The 24,879-nt window shown below is 43.2% G+C and overlaps 1 protein-coding gene across 4 annotated transcripts in view; it reads right to left on the bottom strand.

The window, feature by feature from the left end:
* LRP6 (LDL receptor related protein 6) overlaps positions 1-24,879 on the bottom strand; it is a 102,496-nt gene that overhangs the window by 38,011 nt on the left and 39,606 nt on the right. For 2 of the 4 annotated variants that reach the window (XM_053387525.1, XM_053387523.1), the window contains 4 exons: positions 19,307-19,503; positions 16,671-16,802; positions 6,781-7,177; positions 5,172-5,343 (listed from right to left, as the gene is read on the bottom strand). In XM_053387525.1, coding sequence (XP_053243500.1) covers positions 5,172-5,343; positions 6,781-7,177; positions 16,671-16,802; positions 19,307-19,503 — 898 coding nt within the window. The remainder of the gene's footprint in view (positions 1-5,171; positions 5,344-6,780; positions 7,178-16,670; positions 16,803-19,306; positions 19,504-24,879) is intronic. The other 2 variants (XM_053387524.1, XM_053387526.1) reach the window with 2 other exon arrangements.

Below are 24,879 nucleotides of genomic sequence, written 5' to 3'. Positions count from 1 at the left end.
CAAATTTTAATTTCCTCCTAAGGTGGGAGGATGAAAAAATACAAACAAAGAATTCGTCTTTCTAATGATTTGTGTCCAGTATATAAACACTTTTAAGGCTCTGTGGACAACCAAGGAGTGCCAAGCCTTTTCCAACGGATGTTTTGGATCAGCACAAAAAGGCGGGAGAATGAGTTCCTGTTGAATGTGGAATTTTGTAAGAACTTTTAGTAGAAAAGAGGGATATGTATGCAAGACCACCTTATAAATGCGTTGTTACCGACAAGGCACACAGTTCTGAAGCTCGTCTCATCGAAGTTATCGCAACCAAAAATAGTACTTCAAAAGAAAGGTTCTTTAAGGAGATTTGGCGTAGCGGTTCAAATGGAGGCCGTTGCTGTGCCAGAATGCAAGTTCCATGACGGAAAATGGTGAGTCACTGGAGGATGCTGTAACATAGTTCCTTTGAGGAAACATTTGATTAGAAGATTTTGTGACAGCGAAGAGTGGCCAGCAGAACTTAAAATCAAAGAAATGGTGGAAAGCTGGCGTTTTAATGTATTAGCCCGTAGGGCATTTTGAAGACCATGTTGGAGATAGTGGAGAACATCTGGAACCGTTACTCTGTGTGGCCATAGATGAGAAGCTTTACACCAGGAGGTAAAGGCTGATCACGTTAATTGATAAATACGTCTTGTGGATGGACATCTAGAAGCTAGAATGGTGGAGATAACATTCTCATCCAGACCACGAGATTTCAGTCTATGGCGCTTAAACGCCATGCAGTCATCTTCAACCACTGTGGGACTGAATGAGTCAATGGTTCCTGGCAAAGTAAATTGGACAATATGGAAGATGAAATGGTGGGGCCACTGAAAGAGCCTGAAGCTCTGACAGCCAAGGCCTGTGGGGCCAGAACAGTGCAACAAGAACCACCTGAGCTTTTTCCAACCTGATCTTCCAGAGGACTCTCGGAATGATGGCTTGAGGAGGGAAGGCATACAAGAGTTCCTTCAGCCATGTTGTCATTAGGGCATCCCAGGCATCTGATTGGTTGTCTTGGAACCTGCTGAAGTAATGGTGTAGCTGACGGTTTAGCTTGTGAGCAAAGAGATCAACTTGTAGAGGACCCCAGTAGTGTTGAATCTGAAGGAACACCTGTTCGTTGAGTTTCCATTCCCTTTGATGTAAAGTATTGCACTTGGGCAAAAAAAATGAGAGGCACAAATACAAGATGGGTGACACCTGGCTTGAGAGCAGTACATGTGAAAAGGATCTAGGAGTCTTGGTTGACCACAAACTTGACATGAGCCAACAGTGTGACGCGGCAGCTAAAAAAGCCAATGCAATTCTGGGCTGCATCAATAGGAGTATAGCATCTAGATCAAGGGAAGTAATAGTGCCACTGTATTCTGCTCTGGTCAGACCTCACCTGGAGTACTGTGTCCAGTTCTGGGCACCACAGTTCAAGAAGGACACTGACAAACTGGAACGTGTCCAGAGGAGGGCAACCAAAATGGTCAAAGGCCTGGAAACGATGCCTTAAGAGGAACGGCTAAGGGAGCTGGGCATGTTTAGCCTGGAGAAGAGGAGGTTAAGGGGTGATATGATAGCCATGTTCAAATATATAAAAGGATGTCACATAGAGGAGGGAGAAAGGTTGTTTTCTGCTGCTCCAGAGAAGCGGACACGGAGCAATGGATCCAAACTGCAGGAAAGAAGATTCCACCTAAACATTAGGAAGAACTTCCTGACAGTAAGAGCTGTTCGACAGTGGAATTTGCTGCCGGGGAGTGTGGTGGAGTCTCCTACTTTGGAGGTTTTTAAGCAGAGGCTTGACAACCATATGTCAGGAGTGCTCTGATGGTGTTTCCTGCTTGGCAGGGGGTTGGACTCGATGGCCCTTGTGGTCTCTTCCAACTCTATGATTCTATGACTCTATGATTTACCTGGGATCTGCTCAACCAAACTGCTTGCTGTCACTGGTGATATGTTCTGCCGTGAGGCTGAGGAGGTGATGCTCAGGCCCAATTGAAGAGAAGAGCCGATTCTTTCTGGAGAGATTCCAAATGGGTGTCTCCTTAACGAGATATGTGGGCTTTTGTTGTTGAGTTGTCTGTTTGAAGGAGGACGTGTTGGACAATCAACAACAAGGATGGAGATCAACAATGTTCCATCCTTGTAAACTGGTGTCCGTGGTTATCTGAGTGTTGCACGGATTTCTGAATGGAGTGCCTTGCCAAGGATTGGAGGTTTGCACCCACCATAGAATGAGTTGAGGAGATATAGAGTGAAGACCTGGGGCCATTGTGAATGATCGCCCATTAATGTAGAAGTAAAAACCACTGCAAGGTTCTTGCATGGTGTTTCGCCCAAGGTATAATCTGAGAGGCTTACATGCAGAGACCTAGAATTGTTGACAGTTGTTTGACCTTCATCTTTTTTGTCTTTAAGATCAAAGCTGCCGCTGCGGAGATTTTGCTGATCTGCTCTGGTGAAGAGCCAGGAGACCTGAACTGTATATCTAGCAGGGCTCCTAGGTGAATAATCCTTTGTGATGGAACCAAGCATCTTTTTTTGTAGTTGATCAAGAAGCCGGGAGACTCTAATGCCTTGAGGGTGATGTGCAAATGGAGATGAGCCTGTTGAAGCCTCCGAGCCTGTTGCCTGGAGGAGCAGGTGGTCTAGGAATGGATAAATATGAACACCTTGTATACGCAGGTGCGCCACTAGGGTGATCATTATCTTTGAGAAAACTCGGGCGAAGAGGGTAGACCAACAGGGCTGGTGGGAAAAGAGGGAGCCCATCCCTTGCCCAAACCCCCGGTGAGCTGCTGCCGGTCCACATCGGCAACAGCGCGCACGGTGGAGCCGCCAGGCTGATTCGCGAGGAGGTCCCTAAAGGCAGCGCACCTCGGGGGAGAAGGAGGCCGAAGGCGGACCGATAATCTCCACTCCTTGGGGAGGGAGGTGTGCGCAAAGCAAAAGGAAACTCAACCCGGATTGGGCTCGCTGCCACGGACTCCCCTCCCTGCACCCTCCTGGCTCTATCCGCCACAGGATCCTAAGGACAAGTGACACCCCCCTCGCGTTCCTCTCCAAGTCCCAACAGGGGTCTCTCCAAAGTGCGCTTTGGCGCATGGCAGCTGGCATCTCTTGTGCGTGTCTCTCTTTCTTTCCCTCCTTCTTCTCCGGCACTGGGTCCCTCTGCCACCGCTGTCACTGCAGCATCAAAGGCTGTGCTGCTGCAGCAACCACCCCCTTCCTTAGTACCGGGAGTCGCCTGTGCAGCCGCCACTCCAGGCCCCAGAGCAACGCCAAGCGGCTCGGCCCCAGAAGTGGCTGCCGTGGCATTCCCTCACAGGGCACAGGACAGTGTGGGCAGGATGCAGTAAGGGTTTTTATACTGGGTAGTAGATTGCAGCCTGGTTTATTGCTTTCATTTTATGGATCAATGGCCTTGTTAGATAGTAAAATTCATGTCTAATTGCTGTTTTAGGGGTTGCTTTTCATAGTCTGGAACAGATTAATCCATTTTCCATTACTTCCTATAGGAAAGCACACCTTGGTTTAAGTCCGCTTTGGTTTAAGACTGGACTTCAGGAACAGATTAAGGTTGTAAACCAAGGTACCACTGTACAGTGGTGCCCCGCAAGACGAATGCCTCGTAAAATGAAAAACGCGCAAGACGAAAGGGTTTTTCGGTTTTTGCGTCGCTTCGCTAGACGATTTTCCCTATGGGCTTGCTTTGCAAGACGAAACGTCTTGCGAGTTCTTGCAAGTTTGTTTCCTTTTTCTTAAAGACGCTAAGCCGTTCATAGCCACTAAGCCGCTAATAGCCGTGCTTCGCAAGACGAATAAACCGCAAGACGAAGAGACTCGCGGAACGGGTTAATTTCGTCTTGCGAGGCACCACTGTATAGATATTTGCATAAGACTCAAAGACAGGAGTTAAAACTAAGGAAGACTAGATAAAATAAAGCAACAATAAAATGAGATCAAAATTGAAAACCTCTTTGCTCCTGCCTGAGGTCATGTGAGAGGATATACCCAATCCACTGTTCCCAGTGCCCCATGAAATAAATGTGTAGAAACACCTGTTGATGCTACAAGCTAAACCACCATTCAGCTTTTTGTCTGAACTTGACCCTGGTGCAGATGCAACACCAAGCCCCCCAGTATGGTTTGTTTCCGAACAGCAGCAGGAGTGGAGCAAAGCACTTGTGATTTCAGTAGCATGCATCAGCACTTAAATCATAGTTCAGTCTAACTATGGTTTCATGACATGCAGACCAGGTCATTGTCAGAAGTAACCACAGGAGTGGAAAACCCTGCGTGCTTTTTCAATGGCATGGAAGTAGCTGTGGACATAGCCGTAGATATGCACATATATTAAGGGGGTCTAACATTCAGCCAGGAACACAGGAAGAGCAAGCAGATTGCTTCATATGCAAAAGTACAATTTGTAAGAAGCAAACCTACAATAACTAAACAATAGGAATTGCTAGTGAAGTTCTCCTGAGCCAAGCTTGAAAAAGAACTTTGGGGTTTATAAAAGCATGCCTCAAAAGAAGAGGATATTACAAGACTGCCAAATTCTCCTTTGGGAACAAATGGAGCCATCTGTTTCTGTGGAGGTGGAGGAAAGGATTCCAAGATGATGATAACCTTTCTGAACCTTCAGAAGAACTCGGGAAATTTCTGTGTTTATCCCAGGGGTGCTTCTCTACTTTCAGAATTTCAGTCAATGTGGGGTTTTATACTCATTTTAGTCTACAGCTTTAAGAGCTGTGTGTATGAAGCAATGAAGTTCAGAACTGGGAGCCAAGCTGGTGAAAAAAATGCACAACAGCTACAGCAGGTAAAAGCTACGTATTTCTGTGAAATGACAGTAATATCTAGCACTTTCCTTGTGAATACACTCTGTGTTTTATATATTTGTTCTGACTCACCAGCACTGACCTTTTATTCAACAGAAAATAAAATATAATTTAGATAATCCTTAAAGGGCTCAGAGAAAGGCAACAGAGAATGCTGATATTAAAATTCACCAATAATTAATAATGATCCTTAACTAGCTATTTCTATTTGTACTGCTTAATGAGTTTTCAACACAAATTCATCATAGGCTGTCTCAGGAAGCTAGCAGCAAATCTGGGATTTTCGATTGATATAAAACAGAAATAACAGACCTCAATTTTGTCTGTTTTGGCATCTCCCCAGTATATCTTGTTTTCAACATAATCCAGAGCCAAGCCATTTGGCCAGCCGAGAGAAGTATTCACCAACACAATTCTGTCTGATCCATCTAATGCAGCTCTCTCAATCTTTGGATTCTCTCCCCAGTCAGTCCAGTACATATAGCTGTAAGGAGAAACAGAAATGTTGCAATAAAATGCTATCATCACACACACAAATAGTCATTTGTTTGCATTTTAGCAGAGTTGATAGGAATTTGGGCTGTGGCCTTTGCTTTCTTTAGCTAAAGAGATTCACTGAAACAGATTAGTTGATTTAAACTGCTTTGCAATCTGATGTAAATTTCTCATAAATGTATAACCTAGAAATGTATACGCATTGAGCATTGTGTGGTCATCACTATGAACACACTGAAAGAGATATCAAGAACTAGATGCAGTTCTTTCACTTTTTAAACACACGAGAGATTTGGGGGGGGGGGGAGTCTCCCAAATGGAAAGTAAAGTGTTTTAAATAGAACAATATTTAATGCTTACAGGCTGAGACTTACATCTGCTTATGTTTACATTTTTAAAGACAGAAAGAATAAAACTGCATATAAAGCATATGGGAGATCAAGTGAGTAGCTATTCAAACACTAACTGAAAAGTAATTAAGGAATTACACCATATTGTCCTAAAACATGGTCAACATGTCATCTATTGAAAAGGTTCAGGGCAATTAAAAATCTTTTCGTGTTGTAAGCCACCTTGAGCATGATTTCAACTATGGAAAGGCAACATGCAAATAAAATGAGGATTAAAAATTGATCAAAATAATTTTAAAAGAAAAAAATGCATCAATGTTAAAATTTTGTTAAACCACTCCAGAGATTTATTACAATAGAAAACAGGCAACTCCCGATTTAGGTGCGTCCAAATGAGGCGCGATCACACGCCCCAAAGACATCGTGAAAAGGGGTGGGGCAGGCTTAACAAGGATTGCCTGCATATTAAAGCATCCCATATTCCAGAAAAACACCTAGACCCACAGAAACAGTGTACAAATGACTTGGCGATTGTGTAACCAGATCAATTCTCTGCCTGGACTTTTCTGGTACTGTCTCTTTACAGACTCAGCCAATCATTTGTAGATTGATTGACTGCTAGAACTATTTAGGAAGCTGACTAGGAAACATAGGCAGGGGGTTCACATGAAAATCAAAGCTGCCTCTCTCTAGAATGGGGCCTCTTAGATTGTCCAAATCTCCAGGCTGGCCTTTTGCTTAGTTCAGTCATGTCAGCTACTCATCACTATTTACCAGTTCTCCCACGGAAGTAGCTGAGGTGTGTAAGAAGGGCCAGCGCTGTTTCCACTGTAGAATAGTCCTCTGCTTGCATCTCAGCTAAGTGACTGAGATGCATAACAGTGTATTGTGTCAGGGGACTGACAGGCTATTTGTAAACACAGTGGAAATCCATTCAGAATGGATGTGGCCTTGAGGTCTCCAACTGCTTATGCTTAATCTAAGTAATGCAGAACTGAGATATCTGTTTCTGAATCAGGGCAAGCTGAAAACCCATGAAATGAATTGGTTTGATATAGCAAATTAGTGCATCTTACCCAACCATGGGATCCAAAACTATAGCTCTAGGTTCTTCCAAGTCTTCTGAGATCAAGATCTTCCTCATGGTTCCATTAAGCCTTGTTACTTCAATGCGGTCTGTGCCAGTATCAGTCCAATAAAGGTTACGGGCAATCCAGTCCACAGCAATGCCATCAGGGTGTGCAATTTGTGCTTGGACAATAAACTCACTAGCCGACCCATCAATGAAAGAGCGCCGGATGGCCCTCACCTCATCATCTGTCCAGTAGATGTACCCTTCTACAGGATCATAGTCAATAGCAATGGCATGTCGAATATCTTCCAGTTGCAAAACAATATCAGTGAAATCTGGAGTGTCCAATGATATCCGTCTCAAATCAGTTCTCCGGGCTAACAGAAGCAGCTCCATGGCACCTGTACAGATATATATATATATACACACACATATATTTAAAAATCTTAGAACAAAGATATCCAAATAATTTTTTAGAAGTTCTTACATTTGTACCATGCCCTTAATCTAAAACGCTCAATGTGTCAATTTTACACATTTCACAAGCAAGTAAAGGTAAAGGGACCCCTGACCATTAGGTCCAGTCACGAACGACTCTGGGGTTGCGGCGCTCATCTCGCTTTATTGGCCGAGGGAGCCGGCGTACAGCTTCCGGGTCATGTGGCCAGCATGACACTTCTGGCAAACCAGAGCAGCGCACGGAAACGCTGTTTACCTTCCCACCGAAGCAGTACCTATTTATCTACTTGCACTTTGACGTGCTTTCGAACTGCTAGGTTGGCAGCAGCAGGGACCGAACAACCGGAGCTCACTCCGTCGCGGGGATTTGAACTGCCGACCTTCTGATCGGCAAGCCCTAGGCTCTGTGGTTTAGATGGATTGGGTAATTTGTCACTTGCCAAAGACCACCCTGTACAACTAAACATTTTTATTTTCAAAAAGTAAAATATTATCATCTCTTGCAGCTACAACACATGAACAAAAGCAGCACCTGTCTGAAAAATTCAGTTCAGAACCTAAAGGAACACAATTCAGAACCACTTAACCATACTTTTTGGGGGGAAGGAGTAAAAATTACAGCCTGTTGCCCCTTCCTTTTCAGAGTTTACACCGAAGTTTACATTACCATCCTTCTAGAACATAGTTAAATGCATAGATGTAAATGGTTTCTTCAAATTTCAACTGCTCACCATTCCGAGTTATCTTCTGTACACATAAAGCATCTGAGACAAAGAAAATCCCAGGAAAATCAGCTGAATGTTACATGGGTTAACATGTGCACCCAGTAAATGTAGCATGTTGGGGTATTTCCCCACATCCATAAAAAATGTAGGATTAATGGGCAAAAAAACCCAGAAAGAAGCTGAGGGGGGAATTCAAAGAAATTATTGATTTTTGCCACTGGAATGCCTTTTTCTCTTATCCACTATTAATGTATTGGGGTTTTTAAAATGTCTCTCAAACAAATATTAATCCAGAAAAACAGACTTCTTCTAACATCACATCCATGGTTCAATCGGGAGACACTTTAGTACTCCAAAGGTGTGTTGGAATGTAGCCTAAAATAGAAAATCCACCCCAAACAACATTAAGGGCATTAAGGGCGTTTTCTTTACAAGTCTGGAATAGTGTTAAGCATTCAGAAGCAAAGATGAGAAGAGCACTCTGGTATCATAATGATCAAGACATTCCCTCATATATCTGAACCATTAAAAATGCATTTACCCACAAATATAGTTCAGGTAGCAGAAAAGCATTTTGAATTTCAAGTCCACAGACAAAAGCAAATGAAGAATTTGTAGGCACAGTAGCGTCAGACTTTCCTGATTGGCATTAGCCACAATTAAGCAGCCAAGAGTGGGGCACATGATTATGTGTTCTGTCGCCTGTGCTCTGCAACTCCGCTTCACCTACCCACTGGAGACAGTACCATCAGCTATCTTCAAGCAGGAGCAGGAGCTGTTATTTTGTCTCTGTTTTACTCTCACATGCACCTGCACCTGCAGAGGCCTCTCTTGGCATCCACAGTGTTTCCTCCCCCCCCCCCAATTGAAATACAAATTCTATCATAGCCAATAGATGTCCACAACAAGTTTTTTCTAGTTTGCAAAACAGGCCAAAAAAGGCTGGCAAGCCCTGTGCTATAAAATAATAATAAAATAAAAAATCCTAGCACAGTAGTGTGTAGACTACTAACTTTCATGGACTTATGTGCAATGGTGTTCTAGCCTCAGCATGTTGAATATACAGCCAAATTCTTATTCTACTGGGGCAGTACAGGAAATACAAAAACCATTGCAAATCTTTGGGTTCTCATCTTCTATACATGCGCATGCGGCAAAACCCGGGAAAATACTTCCGGGTTTGCTGCGTACGTATCCCGAAGGATATGTAACCGGAGGTGAAGGCAACTAGAGGTACCAGTGTACATTAAAAATGTAAGACAAGACTCCAACGGCCGGCTTGAAGATTCAGCTAATATATTCTGGCTTTGTCAATGCAAACTCAGGGGCATTATTTCAGGTTTTGGTACGGGGGAAGTATAGATTCACAGCCAGGATCAAAGGACTGCTCCTGGATATGTTCCAGGCTAAACTGCAAAAAAGCAACACATTGTAAGAGGATTTGCTGTAGTTTGTATACCTCACAGCAACTAGAAATATTGAAACTGCCGAGTTTGGACAGTACATTTAAGCTTTTACCAGACTGACAGTTATTCTCAGTATATAATGTGTGAACAGCTCAATGTACATTAAAATAAGAAAGGAAGTGAAGAGGTTAAATCTTTTTCCAAAAATTGCCTGAGTCAGTAGCCATTGTCAGAACTTGTGGCAATTAAGTCCATAAGCTTAGTTGAAGTTTGTGTTAATTAGGATTTCCTTTTTTCTGAACCTACCTCAGTGGGTGAGAATGGCCAGAGTTTCAGTTTTATGAGAGACGGAGAAATAATGTCTCTGTATCTATTTGATCAATACCATTCCTGACTTTGCAAGCCTCTATTATGGTAGAGACTATTTCACACCCAACAGCACTACCGCACTAACATGGCACGAGCTTTATGCAGCATCTGGTACAATGAAAGGGAGAGCCTATGTAAAATGAAGTTGTCAGCAGTAGCCATCACATATTCATACACACTGCTTGCTCTTGGCTTCTCTATCACACTCAGCTTATTTCTGTTGCTCTGTACAAGAGTTCTGGCACTTTCGAGGTGAGACACTGGAGGAGTATTGAACTATGATTTTGGCTCAGCTCACTAATGAACTAGGATTTTTGGCTTACATCCATTGCTAAGTGTTATTTTGAAAACATGTGGAAACTGAAATTACCGTATTTTTCGCTTTATAGGACGCACTTTTCCCCCTTCAAAAATGAAGGGGAAATGTGTGTGCGTCCTATGGAGCGAAGACACCTTAGCCCCGCGGCCCTCTCCTGGCTGGAGAGGTAACGCGCGGCTATGGCAGGAGCCTCCATAGCCGCGCGTCACCTCTCCAGCCGGGAAAGTGCACGCGGAGCTAAAGCAGCCCCCCACGACCCTCTCCCGGCTGGAGAGGTGACGCGCGGCTATGGCAGGAGCCTCCATAGCCGCGTGTCACCTCTCCAGCCCGGAGAGCGCGCACGGAGCTAAAGCAGCCCCCCGCGACCCTCTCCCGGCTGGAGAGGTGACGCGCGGCTATGGCAGGAGCCTCTATAGCCGTGGCGTCACCTCTCCAGCCGGGAGAGCGCGTGCGGGGCTAAAGAAGCCATAGCCCCGCGACCCTCTCCCAGCTGGAGAAGTGACGCGTGACTATGGCAGCAGCCTCTCCGCTGCGCCTTTCCGCTGCTCCCTGACCTGCTCTTTGGGGCTGGTGGTGGGCTTCCCCCTACCATCCCCAAAGAGCAGGTCGAAAGGAACCTGAAGCCTGGAGAGCGCACTGACCCCTCTAGCTCTCCAGGCTTCCAAGGTAGCCGCCTGAACGCACCTTAAACGGCACCTTGTTTTAGAGCGGGAAAACAAGAGGGGGAAAATTCTCCCACTCTCTGCGCAGCGCTTCCTGCCGCTTCGCTGAAGGGGCGCTGGGCAGAGAGCGGAAGAATTTTTTCCCCTTGTTCTCCCCCCTCTAAAACAAGGTGCGTCCTATTGCCCGGTGCGTCCTATGGTGCGAAAAATACGGTAGGTGCCCAACTCAGTTATTATCAGACAAAAAGAATTAATTCACACAGCATTTAAGTAATACTATGCCATTTGCAATTTCAGCTCCTTGATGAATATTTCTTTTGAAGATTTCCAAAATGGCTAGAAACAGGACACTAGGGGGGAAAGTGATTGTTTACAACTGCCTCTCCCAGATACAATTAAAATACACGTGCATACAAGGTGGTTTTTATATGCTGCAAATTGAGAAAGCAAACGTTCATTGACATGGAAGCTACTCTGCTGGGGTCAGCCAGGTTCACCTTTGGCTGTATGGATCATCTGTCAATGCCAAGGCACTATAAATTGTAGTAATTCACAGAGTGTTCCCTCACTCCCAATCCTCTTCCTGATGATCCAGCCTTATGCACCGAAGAATAAAATACTCCTGTTACTTAAAGAATCAGAACACTTGAATTTTTAAAAAAATTATGCTTGCCATAAACTTGCAAAAAATGCTATTAGGTCTTACACAAGGGTTTGGTTCCGGGAGTCCATATACGTAAAAATGGGTAAAGCCAGGAACCCCCGGAACTGCACCCCCCCCATGGCAGACGGCTGCCTACCCGGCTTCAGAAAGGCAGCAGAAGGGCTCTGGCAGTGTCCCAGAGCCCTCTTGCCACCTTTCAAAGCCCAGTAAGCACCTGCCCAGCTTTGGGAAGGAACCTCTAGAACCCTGCCAGAGCCCTCGCGCCTCGTTAACAAAGCACAGTGCCGCACTTAACCAGCTTTGGGAAGGCAGCTTTGGGATGCTGCCGAAGCCTTCAAGCAGCACAGGTGGTGGCTGTCAGGGACTGGGCAGAGGAGGAATGGTGGAGACCGCCTCCCCAGCCTGACCTTTCTAGAGGAGAAGACAGTTTCTATTTATAACAGGGGTTTGAGGGAGGTCATAGCTCAGAGGCAGATGAGGGGAAAAGTTGGGAAATAATGGGAGAGGAGGAGGGAGAGGAAGCACCAGGGGGGCAACAGCTGATGGACAGTGTCTTTAGAAAGCATTCCAGACCCACCATCTCCCAGAACCTGGCAAGCCTTGAAAGTAAGAGAGCAAAGGGCTCAAAGACAGAGGTCGCTTGCCAGTAGCCATAGCGGAGGTGATGAGGATGACGAATGAGGAAGTGGGAGAGACGGGGTGGGCGGGCTGGAGATTCACTCGGGTCAACGCCATTATCCAAGAGGCTGGGTTCTATAGCCTCTCTCTGTAAATACTGAATAAAAAGCAGACGGTAAAAACATTCCTTGTCTTTGTACGTTCCTGGGCAACCAGCCATGCGAGTTGCTGACAGCAGCCTGACAGTTGTATGGAAATAAGCAAATAGAGAGTGGGCTTCCTCCACTCTTTGTTTATTTGTTTAAAGCCCCCCCCCCGCCCCATGCAAAGCTGTGATCACATAAGTAAAGCCAGTATAAAATTTAAGTTACCCGTATTTCACTGAGAACCCTTCCTCTTCATTTTCATTCCATTTGGGAAAATGGATGTTGGTATTGTTTAGGCACCAACATTGGTCAGTTGGATTTAATTTATGTGGGTTAAAAATAAAAAATATTTCAGCACTCGCTTCTCTTCAAGCGGTCTTCAATTTTGCATAATAATAATAATAATAATAATAATAATAATAATAATTTATACCCCACTCATCTGGCTGGGCTTTCCCCAGCCACTCTGGGCGGCTTCCAACAAAATATTAAAAATACAGTAAAGCAACAGACATTAAAAACTTCCCTAAACAGGGCTGCCTTCAGATGTCTTCTTAAAGTCAGATAGTTGTTTATTTCCTTGACATCTGATGGGAGAGCATTCCACAGGGCAGGTGCCACTACCAAGAAGGCCCTCTGCCTGGTTCCCTGTAGCTTCACTTCTCACAGTGAGAAAACTGCCAGAAGGCCCTCGGAGCTGGACCTCAGTGTCTGGGCTGAATGATGGGGTTGGAGATGCTCCTTCAGGTATACTGGGCCGAGACCGTTTAGGGCTTTAAAGGTCAGCACTAATACTTTGAATTGTGCTTGGAAACGTACTGCATCTTCCCATACTTATTGTTTGATTTAAATAAAACAAATTGTAAAGCAGTAACATAAGTTTAATTGACTTCACTGACATGATTAAATAGCACATGGGAAGCAGTCTATAAAGAACTACAGTTTTATAACTCAAAACTATGTTAGGTGTGCAAAGGAGTGGCAGATGAGAAGAATGGGAAGTAAATTCAAATTTGGCTACCCATTAGTCATCTATGCTACTTAACAAAATAAGAATTCCCTTTCAAGTTTGCCTATTCCAGCAGCCTCTTTCCATCTGTGGCCAGTGAGATGGTACCAGGAATTCCACAAGCCGGATATGAAGGCAAAGGGCCCTCTGCACGTGCTTCTCCCAAAGACAAATGCTATAGAGATAAATACTTCCTCTGCACATTGGAGCTTCCATCTTGCTATGTTGGCATTCCACCACTGATGGAATCCCCTTCAAAAAGCCATCTAAGCCAGTGACCATCACCAGAGTTTGTTACAGCAATTCCTAAGTTTATGGAAGTATTTGATAAAGAAGTACCTTCTTTTCTCTATCCTAAATCTAGCATTCATCAAACTCTGGTACAGTTGCTGGCATAGCAAGTCATATCTGTCACACAAGAAGACCAGACCTTCCCTCCATTTTCCGTCCTTGCGACAAACCTATGCAACAATGATCTACAGCATCTGTAGAGCAGTTGTAAATTTTCTGCAGGATTATTACTTAGCATATTCTCACTGTTAATATTTTATGTTGATTGCTTTATGCAATTTTGACTACCAAGGAAAGTCTTGGGACATAATGTAAGCCTAACTGAAAGTGTTGTGCTGATATGTTTCCAAAGCCAAATATGGAATTTATTGAAATAAAAAAGTGATACATTGGTTTCATAAATAACAGGGATGAACAACAGAGAAATAATATAAAAGTTATGCCATGTGGTCCAGAAGCACCAATCTGGTCTGTAACAGGTAGGGTTGCCATCGTACCTATACAGGATTGTCCTGTATTTCCATATAAAATGCTATATCCTCTATTGATACAGTTTTGTCCTGTATTTCAGGCCCCAGGGTCACCCAATAAGGTTCATGACAGAGACAGGATTTGGACATTAGTCTCTTCAATTTAAGTCTGTTCATTATATCGCACTGGCTCTGGGCAGATATATTTACTGAAAGAACAGCATAGATTGTTCTGTACCTGAAAAGAAAACATTGTTTGGATTTATATCTCCTGAAAACACGGATTTGCTTTTTCCGTTAGATTTTCAAAGTGACAACTGAGAACAGATGAAAGAATACTGTACTAACAAATCTAGGCCTCTAATGCTATATTGTCATTAAATAAATGATTGGAATATTTGAGTAAAGATTTGAATATTTGAAAAAGAAGCTACAACAAATTTTGCAGAACTGTATCCTTCCTCCCTTGCCTGAAAGAATATTTAGACAGACAACATAAAGATAATTAGTTTATGTATTAAGCAGTTATAAGTCGCAGTAATGAAACTGTTTTTTAATGAGTTGGTAATTTATAGGGACAAATTCTGCAAGTTTAGTTTAGCCTTTCAGTTTCTTTATGATATACCGTATTTTTCACCCCATAAGACGCACTTTTTCCCTCCTATAAACTAAGGGGAAATGTCTGTGCGTCTTATGAAGCAAATACCCTCCTCCTTGGCTTGTTTTAAAGCAGCAAAGTGGGACAGGAGCCGCTTACACGGGTGTAAAGCAAGCACAGCGGGAGCCGTGTAATCCCTCCGCCCCCATGCTCGGCCGCCCCCTTGGGGCAATGCTCGTGTGGGCGACGTCCCACATCCCCACAGGCAACGTGCCGCCACACAAGACCCTCCCTCCGCCACTGGTCTTGCTGGGATAGTAGTGCCTTCCTTTGCAGAAGTTTGAAATTTGAAGGGTGGCTGTGGTTTGCTCCTTGTGTTGTGCACAAAGGTGTGAATTGGGTAGGTTTGACTTTAAATGGGAATTGCATCAGATTTCCCACTCATTCCTCCCTCATATAAAAGCCCCCAGAGATCTCTGCAATAAAAAAAGGAAGAAAGTCACACTTCTTTTGGCTTTATTAAAATAATTGTGTAGGGCCAAACCATACAGTCCTTAGATCTAAGGGACTCAATATGGGAAGCTCATATATTTCCACTGCCTGCCCCCCTTACCAGGGGATAAAGTCTCTCTTCATTTGTTAATGACAGTGATGGTTCTTAATGCCACTGTTGACTCCTGTTCACTTTACATGGCTGAAATATTATTCTGATATACTGGTAGTTTATTAAATAGTTTAGTACAACATTTGATTCAGAATTTTTTTTCAGTTTTCCACCTCTAAAAACTAGGTCAGGTGTGTCTTATGGAGTGAAAAATATGGTATCTATGGCACAAATTATTTTAAGCAAGCTTTCTGTGGATCCACATAGCCATGATTAAATAGAAACAAAGGGGGGAAATGAGCAAGGAGAAACAGCTGCTGCAACCTATAAAATGCTCAATTTTTTTTTAAAAAAAGCTATCTGCATTTCTAAGTAAAATCTTGACATTAGTTGAAAAAGTAATTTGGTGTTTTATATTTTTATCATTTCTAACACTTGATAACTTACAGCTAGAATAGGTGAACAGACCATTTTAAAAGCATTGTGTTTGATGTGATCAGAGGTGACATCAAAATTCCAACCACACACACATCATTGTGTGAATCAGCCCTGCAAGCCTAGTGGTTAATGTTGCCCCCTTTCACCTGCACTTCTTATTGAACAATAAACATATATACCAAGAGAGGCATATAAGAGAGAGTGTGCTTCTCCTGATATTTGGCCCAAGTCATTTATGGCTTTGCATGTCAATATAAGCACTTTAAATTGGACTCAGAAGGACAAAGACAACCAGCGCAGGTCTTTCAAGAACTAGTGTAATATTTGCCCAGCCAGCAGTGCTCATAAGTAGCATGGCTGGATACTCCATTCTGTCCTAGATGTAGTTTCTGAATCTTCAACACATTACAACAGTCCAGTCTTGAGGTCTGTGAGATGATCCATGGTTCTTTGAACAAAACATGGTTTAAACAACAATAACATTATTATCGCAGCCCACTGTGAAAAGTGTGTGCGTTCATAACATATTAATTCAACTTTAGGATAAATACTTCATACAGGTTATCATTTAGTTCCAGAAAAAGCATTTTGTTCCTTAGCATTAAGTGACAGATTAGAGGTGACAGCCATCTGGGTGCCATAGTCAGGGTGTGTTTATAACATGCCCAGAATGGCTTATGAGTCTGGCAATGGCATTAAATCAGGCCTGTCTGCCTTTCCCACACAGTACTGCTGCCAGTCTTGAAGCCCATCAAATTAAATGAGAAATTACCCCCTTTTAAGCTTGCTCTCCTTTTCAAGCCCCCAATGCACTTCCAACAGGTTCTTTGGCATGTGAGCACACAGTATCCTCCCACAAAGCTCTATGTATGAAGTCTAATGTGGTACTAACTCTTCCTCCCTAGAACTTTCCACACACATTCCTCCAGGTATCTTGCACCCTCCCCACAATTTGAGAAACCAATGTTGTAACATACACTGAAGTGGCAGTGTACATTTTGTACTTGACTTGTAGCATCCTTGCCAGAAAGGTGCCCTATTCAATTATGCTAACAGATCAAATTCTTTGCCAGTTTAAACTCTATTATCTGAATAACTTTTAAAATTATAACATACCATCTTTGCAGGTTTTTTCATTTTCAAGGAGTTTCACGCCTGTGGGACATGCACACTGATAAGAGGGCTTGACAGGAGACATCAAACACAAATGGGAGCAACCACCGTTATTGGTTCCACATGGGTTTGCAGCTGCCAAGTACAGAGACCATGCAGATCAGTGTGTAGTAATACTAAAAAAACATTACATTGCACATCAAGAATAACATGTGTTTAAGGGAAGAGAAACATGGACAGCAGAAACAAGCAAAATAAGTAAGGAAGTGCACATACACAGGGTATATGTGACCTGAATATGTGTATATTTATGTGAATGGGGAACTATGTGTACACAGGAGGGGAAAAATACAAAGAAGGCATTGCACACCAACCCAAGCCTCCCTCCCCACATCTGCAAAATAATGTTAGCCTCCAAAGCTGCGTTTCATCCTTTTGAAGAAAAGCTGTATTGAGAATTTCTTTTTCACAACCTTCAGTTTTGTTTGTGATATACAGTTGTGATTTTATTTTTTTCAGTTTCTGAGGTAATTTTATTGTATGCTATTTGCATTTTATTGTTGTTATTGTATTTCTGTTGTAAACTGCTCTGAAATTTTAATATATTAAGGGGCATAATATTTTATAAATAAAATAAATATAAAACCCAATTTTGACTTTATTATCGTAATGACTGGTCTGCCTTCAGACAGACAGATGATATGAGATATGCAAAGCAAAGACAGCTGCACAGAAAACTTTGGCACAGCAGAAGCCTCCTTACTGTTAACAGGAACTATTTCCATTTCCTCTTCACCACATTTCATCCTCTGACCTGCCTTGTCAGGAACGTAAAGCAACAGCCTAAATAGCAATCCCTCCTAGAGGTTGATCCCAGGGAGCCGTCCGACCATGGGAAAATCCACTTTCATAGGATCAAAATAATTAGAAGCATAAATGCCACCTCTGTCTCTCTGAGGAGTTAAACTGACAAGCTGTTTCTCCCTCAGTCTTCTTTTTTCCCTATGACAGTGTTTCTCAACTTTTTTCTGACTGTGGCCCCCGCCGCCACCGGTAGAAAGGTAGCTATTTAAATGTTCTGTTTGTAAACAGAATATGTTTTATTTATAAAAACACGTTTTACTCCTCCACAATGGAATGTGTGTACTACATCTGTGCCAAAAGCACATGGGTTCAAATTATCGGGGGGGGGGATTATTTTACTGTCCTGTTAGCTAAATTAGAAGTTGAATCTAAAATAGCATTAAAGGTGAAACATGACTTCTATAAAATTTTAGGAACACAATGAAATATTGTTGAAGCAGAAAAACATAGAATAATAGAGTTGCAAGGGACCCCAAGGGTCATCTTTCTAGTGCAGCCCCCTCCAAGGTAGGAAACTCAGCTCAAGCACCCATGACAGATGGCCACCCAACCTCTGCTTAGAAACCTTCAAGGAAGGAGAGTCCAGAAACTCCCAAGGGAGATCCATCTTCCATGTATTATAAAAAGTAAACAATACTGATTTGACCCCAGTTAACTGACACAGAACGGGAAACCTACAGATACAGTCCAAATGGCACACAGCTCTGTATGTATCAGAGAATTTTAAAAAGCAAGTGGTCCTCACTCACCTGATGCAAAAAGGTCTTGTCATTCGGAGGAGCCCTGGCTGCCTAGATAAAAAGCTATAGCCCCCCACACCCTTATCTGAACTCAGTGTGGCTTTCTTCTGAGTAGACACCTATTTACTAGATGCAAATCAGCAGCACCAGACGGCCCTGGTCCTCTAGGTGCTGGGATGGATGTGACCCCACACCTTTAGGAGCTGGGCCAATGCTGCCTAGCAGTTCCTCGCCATACTGGGGAAAAGTGACAAGCGGGATGCCGCAGGGTTCTATCCTGGGCCCATTGTTGTTCAAAATCTATACAGATGACTTGGATGAAGGAAATGAGGAGATGCTCTTCCCATCTGCAGATGACACCAAACTGGGAAAGAGGAGACTGAAAACTGATATGATAGTCGCCTACGATATCTAAAGGGCTGTCATTTGAAAGAGGAAGGGGTGGGTTTTTTGCCTGCTCTGATGGGTAGGACTCAAACCAGTGGATTCAAGTTGCAAGAAAGGAGATTTTTAACTCAACATCAGGAAGAACTTAGACTCCTTCAGAAAGTGGCTATTGGTCATGGATACTTTAATTGAGATTCCTGCATGGCAGGGGGTTGGACTAGATGAACTTTGGGTTCTCTTCTAATTCTGCAATTCTGTGTGGAGTTGTAAAAGAAAAAGCAACCTGGCTACCTGCCACAAACTGAAAACACAAACACAGGGAGAGTAAAATAATACGATTTTACTACTCAGATCAAAAACATTAAGAGTTGGTGATTCACTCACCAGTTCATGTCAATCATAATTTTGTTCTTTGGCCAACAGCAAGCCATCATGCAGAGATTAATCATAGCTAAGGTTCTTTAACCATGCCTTGGTGTTGTCTGAACTGGTGCCAGTGTTTCTTGGGATATATTTTTAATTCACTGCCTTATAAATTGTACCAAGGAAAGCATCTATAATGAACTCTTCCACTCTAAAGGCAAATTGGGACTTCTACAAATCTGTTCAAAGTTGCAGTTAGCAATGGTGGGGGAACAGAGAACTCACCACTGGGCTGTCGTTGTTGGTTGAACACATGAATATCCATGGGAGAAAATATATTGGAATGTATTTCACGCAGGTTCTCCCCAGTGTATTTGTTGCAAGCCAGGACAGAACGTGTGGTCCAGTCAGTCCAGTACAGTGTATCCTCAAATAATGTCAGAGCAAAAGGATGTGGAAGAGACCCTTTAATGACAGCTTGCCTGGTAGAAAACAAATGGAAAACGTATGTTCAATCTACAAGCAAAGTCCTTAGATCTAGGAAAGAAGCTCTAATTGGACTCTTATCAACCATCCTTTTTCTTAGGTCTGAACTGCTAAATTGCCTAAATTTATTTTAAAAATTAGGACAACCTTATCTTCCCTTAATCGGCTAAGAGAACCTGAATAGGTTTATTTTAAATCTTAACTGAGGATTTTATAGTTTTAGGTTGCACACTGCTTGAAGCAACTCATAGAGGCAAACTCATGATTTCCTAAGAACGTCATGAAACGTGTCAATATTTCAGCATTAAAAAGCAGTTTGTAACCAAAACAACCCAGGAAGCTAATACAGTACACTTTCAATGTTTTACACATTTACAGAATATATACAGTAAAATTTCCTTATAGAAATCACCCAGGATTTCTCTTCCTCCACCCAGTATTGCACCTCTTCTCAAGTACACTTTCTCTTTCTGTCAACTTCAACAATGCAGACTCCAACCTTTGCTGTCCCTCTCTCTAATACTACTTTATATATGCCGCAGGGTTACATATATTCTTACACTTGCAATTCACTGCACATAGGCATGCACAGCACATAGGATTGCAGTCTTGACATTTGAATTAATATTTTATACATCAGTATACAAAATGCACTGAAAGAAAAAAGAGGTCGCACTAACTATGGACTGCAAAGAGGTGCATTTCAAAAAAGAAAAATGTGATAAAACATTCAGAACATGAGAATTTTAGGAGATGCATTTTGATATCTAATATTCTAACACAGATTCTAGCCAGAGAGAATAATATTTAATCCAGTTAATTCTCACCATCACCACCACTAGAATAGGGTCAACGATGAGCTCTATCCTGTGCATAGGCATGCACAGCACATTTCAACTGGGGGAATTTCCCATTTATTTATTTCAGGAAGGAAGGAAGGAAGGAAGGAAGGAAGGGGAAATGACAAGGCAAATGAGGAAAAGAAAGAGATAAAGAGTCAAAAAGCTCGCAAAACAACCACAACAAGAGTGGTCAAGAAGACAAAATAATATATTTTTCATGCACAGAAAAAGACCCATGGCTGACGAGAGGGAGGGCAGATGGCTCCTCCTCCTCCTCCTTGCTTGTGCACCGCAAAAGCAGCCCCTCACTCCCACTGAGCTCTCTCCACAACTGATGGTGAGTTGCTTGGGCAGCTGAGGCAGCCAGGTTGCTGTGTGCTCTCTCCCTCCTTGCCATGATTCCTGTTGTTTTTTTTTTAAAAAAACCAAAACATTAGGCTGTGCCCAGGCACACCCTGTGCACATGACCATGCTCCTGTGTTTGGTCAGATACAACATGAGGCATGAGTCTTCCTCTACTTGGGCTCTAGCCGTTTCCCGTCTTATTTCATTGCTCCCAGCACAGACGTATAACAAGGAGTCATAGAAATTCTATTCAGAAGGAAGAACAGGATGATGAAAATTTGGTTTGAATTGAAGAATGGAAATTGGAGAGATCTCCTTATATGGAGATCTGAAGACATATGGAATACAAACTTGGCTAATGTGGAAATTGGAGCCTTTGGGACATTTGGACCTATGAGAAGTAAGAAACAAGATCTTGGCTCCATTGTTAAATATGGAGGTCTGGCTGGAAGAAATATGGACCTTATTGGAACAGAGCTTCTTCGAGATTCGGAATTTAAAATAAAGGACTATCAAAAAAACCGGCAGAGAGAAACTGAGAGAGAGTTGAGTGCCTCAGACGTGAGGTCGCCAGGCTGATTGCAGATGGACTGATGGACTTTGGTTGGGGTTTGAATCCAGGAAAGGGGGTGGTGGGGCTTTGGGAATCCAAAGGGTGTATAAATATATTTTGTTTTAATTAAGTTGGTTTTGCCACTAACATAAAAATGGGGATTTCGGGGAAGGGAATTGGGGCCGACCTTAGAAAAAGATTGTTAAGAATAAGTGTTGACGTATAAAGATTGAGGTTTTTAAGTTAAAATGGGTTAATTAAATTGATGGGGCGAATTTAGGAAAAGTTTTTTAAGAATAAGTATTGATATATAAAGATTGAGGTTTATAAGTTAAAATTGGTTAATTAAAATGAATTAGAGAAAATAAGGTGTGTGGGGACAAGAATTTGCTGAGCTAAAAATTGGAATTGGAATACAAGAAGGGCAGGTGTGGGGAAGTCAAGGAAATTGGTTATGGAAAGTAAGCAATGTAAACTTTTTTAATTGTTCCTTTTTCTTCTTCTTTTTTCTCTCTTTTCTCTTTTTTGTCTTTCTTTTTTATTTTTTTGAAAATTTCAATAAATATATTAAAAAAAAAAAAACAAGAAAATTTTTATTGGGCGCCACTACTGAGAATGCCCTCTGTCTGATTCCCTGTAACTTCACTTCTTGCAGTGAGATACCGCCAGAAGGCCCTTGGAGCTGGACCTCAATGTCCGGGCTGAACGATGGGGGTGGAGATAATCCTTCAGGTATACTGGGCTGAGGCCGTTTAGGGCTTGAAAGGTCAGCGCCAACACTTTGAATTGTGCTCAGAAACATACTGGGAGCCAATGTACCATATTTTTCCCTCTATAACACGCAGATTTTTTCTCCTAAAAAGGAAGGGGAAATGTCTGTGCGTGTTATTGAGCGAATGTGTGGTCCCTGGAGCCGAAAAATCAGGCAAAAATCAAATCGCGCTTCCCGGAGAAGGGAAACCTGAAAAGAGGAAGAGGCTGCTTTCCTGCATTCTGCCTCAGGGTCTTACTGCCCACCCTCCTCTGTTTTGTTGCTGTGTTTGCTGAAACGGAACAAAGAGCAGGGAAAGCCCCTCCCCTCCAGGCAAGCAGAGGGGAAAGCAGAGTGTCGTTCCTTCTAATTCCTCTCTGTGCTCCGGTGCTGCTGGGGGAGAGGGAGAGAGAGGGGGGGAGGGAGAGAGAGAGGGGGAGGGAGGGAGGGAGAGGGAGAGAGAGAGAGAGAGAGAGAGAGAGAGAGATGGCTGGCTTGGGTGGCGGGAAACTTTTGCCTTTCTTTCCTCCCTCCCGTTAAATCCCTCTCCTGCATTCTTAGCCAGCTGCTTCTCTGCACACCCCTCTCATGTCCCTTCTTTGTTTTTCCTTCGCTCCCCACTTAAAATGTGGTTACAAAGCATAGATCCACATGGATCCTCAGGATCTTTGCATTGGGTCACCCCAAATTCACCATCAAATCACATAGCATGTCCATGGCTACAGCCTGCCCCCCCCCCCAAATCACGCACCCACTGTTGCCTGGGGCTGCAATGGCGCAAAAACGTGGTTAAAAAGCATGGATCCACATGGATCCTCAGGATCTTTGCATTGGGTCACCCCAAATTCACCATCAGATCACATAGCATGTCCATGGCTACAGCCTGCCCCCCAAAAATCACGCACCCACTGTTGCCTGGGGCTGCAATGGTGCAAAAACGTGGTTAAAAAGCATGGATCCACATGGATCCTCAGGATCTTTGCATTGGGTCACCCCAAATTCACCATCAGATCACATAGCATGTCCATGGCTACAGCCTGCACCAAAAAAATCACGCACCCACTGTTGCCTGGGGCTGCAATGGTGCAAAAATGTGGTTACAAAGCATGGATCCACAGGGATTCTCAGGATCTTTGCATTGGGTCACCCCAAATTCACCATCAAATCACATAGCATGTCCATGGCTACAGCCTGCCCCCCCAAAATCATGCACCCACTGTTGCCTGGGGCTGCAATGGTGCAAAAATGTGTTTACAAAGCATGGATCTACAGGGATTCTCAGGATCTTTGCATTGGGTCACCCCAAATTCACCATCAGATCACATAGCATGTCCATGGCTACAGCCTGCACCAGAAAAATCACACACCCACTGTTGCCTGGGGCTGCAATGGTGCAAAAACGTGGTTACAAAGCATGGATCCACAGGAATTCTCAGGATTTTTGCATTGGGTCACCCCAAATTCACCATCAGATCACATGTCTGTGGCCACAGCATGAAGCACAAAAATGATACATCCACTGTTTCATTCAGAATGTTTTTTCCCTTGTTTTCCTCCTCTAAAAACGATGTGCGTGTTATGGTCAGGTGCGTGTTATAGAGCGAAAAATACGGTAGGTCTTTCAGGACCAGTGTTAAATGGTCCCAGCAGCTGCTCCCAGTCACCAGTCTAACTACTGCATTCTGGATTAGTTGTAGTTTCCGGGTCACCTTCAAAGGCAGCCCCATGTAGAGTTCCATTGCAGAAGTCCAAGTGGGAGATAAGCAGGGCATGTACCTCTCTGATGAGACAGTACACAAGCAGGAAGGGTCTTAGCCGGTGTATCAGATAGAGCTGGTAAACCTGAGCTTCCATGGACAGCTGTGAGTCCAAAATGACTCCTAGGCTGAGCACCTTGTCCTTTAGTGGCACAGTTACCCCATTCAGGACCTGTGAGTCCCACACACCTGCCCACCCCCTGTCCCCCAGAAACAGTACTTCTGTCTTGTTGGGATTCAACCTCAATCCGTTAGCTGCCATCCACATAGAGAGGAAAACAATAATTAAAAAACAATTAAACATTGATAGAATAAAACTACCTACCTACCTACCTACCTACCTACCATGTATTAAAAACATACAGATAATTTCAATAAAAACAGCACCAACCCTTTCATTCAAAGCAATCAGTTCCCAAAAGCCTGTTGGAACAAGAAAGTCTTCACTTGACAGCAGACGACAGCAAGGAGGGAACCAGTCCATCTTCTCCAGGAAGGGAGTTCCAAAGTCTGGGAGCAAGCCCTGAGAAAGCCCTCTCATGCACCCCTCCTCACCCTGTGAGGGTGGCAGGAATGAGAGAAGTTTCATCTTTTCCTCCCTAAACCTTTTAAACCTTTTAAAGGTGATCAGCACAAGAATTCCCTGGCTTCCTTTGGAAGGAAGGGCAGGGTCCAAATTAATTAAATATATAATCCTATTTGGCGGGCTTCATTCACTTAAGAAGGGCTACTATGTCTGCAAATGTCAATTCTATCAAAAGTAAAAAAACACATTATAGCCTTTAAAAAAAAAGGTCCCCATAATAATAAATTGATTAGTCACAATTCTGTCTTTTTGGGGGTTGGGATTTAGACCTTATCTGAACTAGACAGCCCTTACAATACCTTGGATTAAATTGGGCAATTTTTCAACATGTTGAACCGGGATCCAAACTGACTCTTGTGGTTGGTGCACAAGAGTGTGTGCGTGCGTGCGTGCACATGCTAGCTCTATTTAAGAAGTAGTAATGAGATTAGCATCAACTCCTGTGGTTCCTCAATATCTTTTCTAAATCTCAATAATACAATGAGGGCTTTCAACAGCACTCTATACTTACTTATACTACCCAATGGCATGCTTTCGT

Source organism: Podarcis raffonei, chromosome 5 (genome assembly GCF_027172205.1).
Source record: "Podarcis raffonei isolate rPodRaf1 chromosome 5, rPodRaf1.pri, whole genome shotgun sequence".
Lineage (NCBI taxonomy): Eukaryota > Metazoa > Chordata > Lepidosauria > Squamata > Lacertidae > Podarcis > Podarcis raffonei.
The sequence above is the reverse complement of the archived record's forward strand: the minus strand, read 5'-3'. Positions and strand labels throughout refer to the sequence as shown.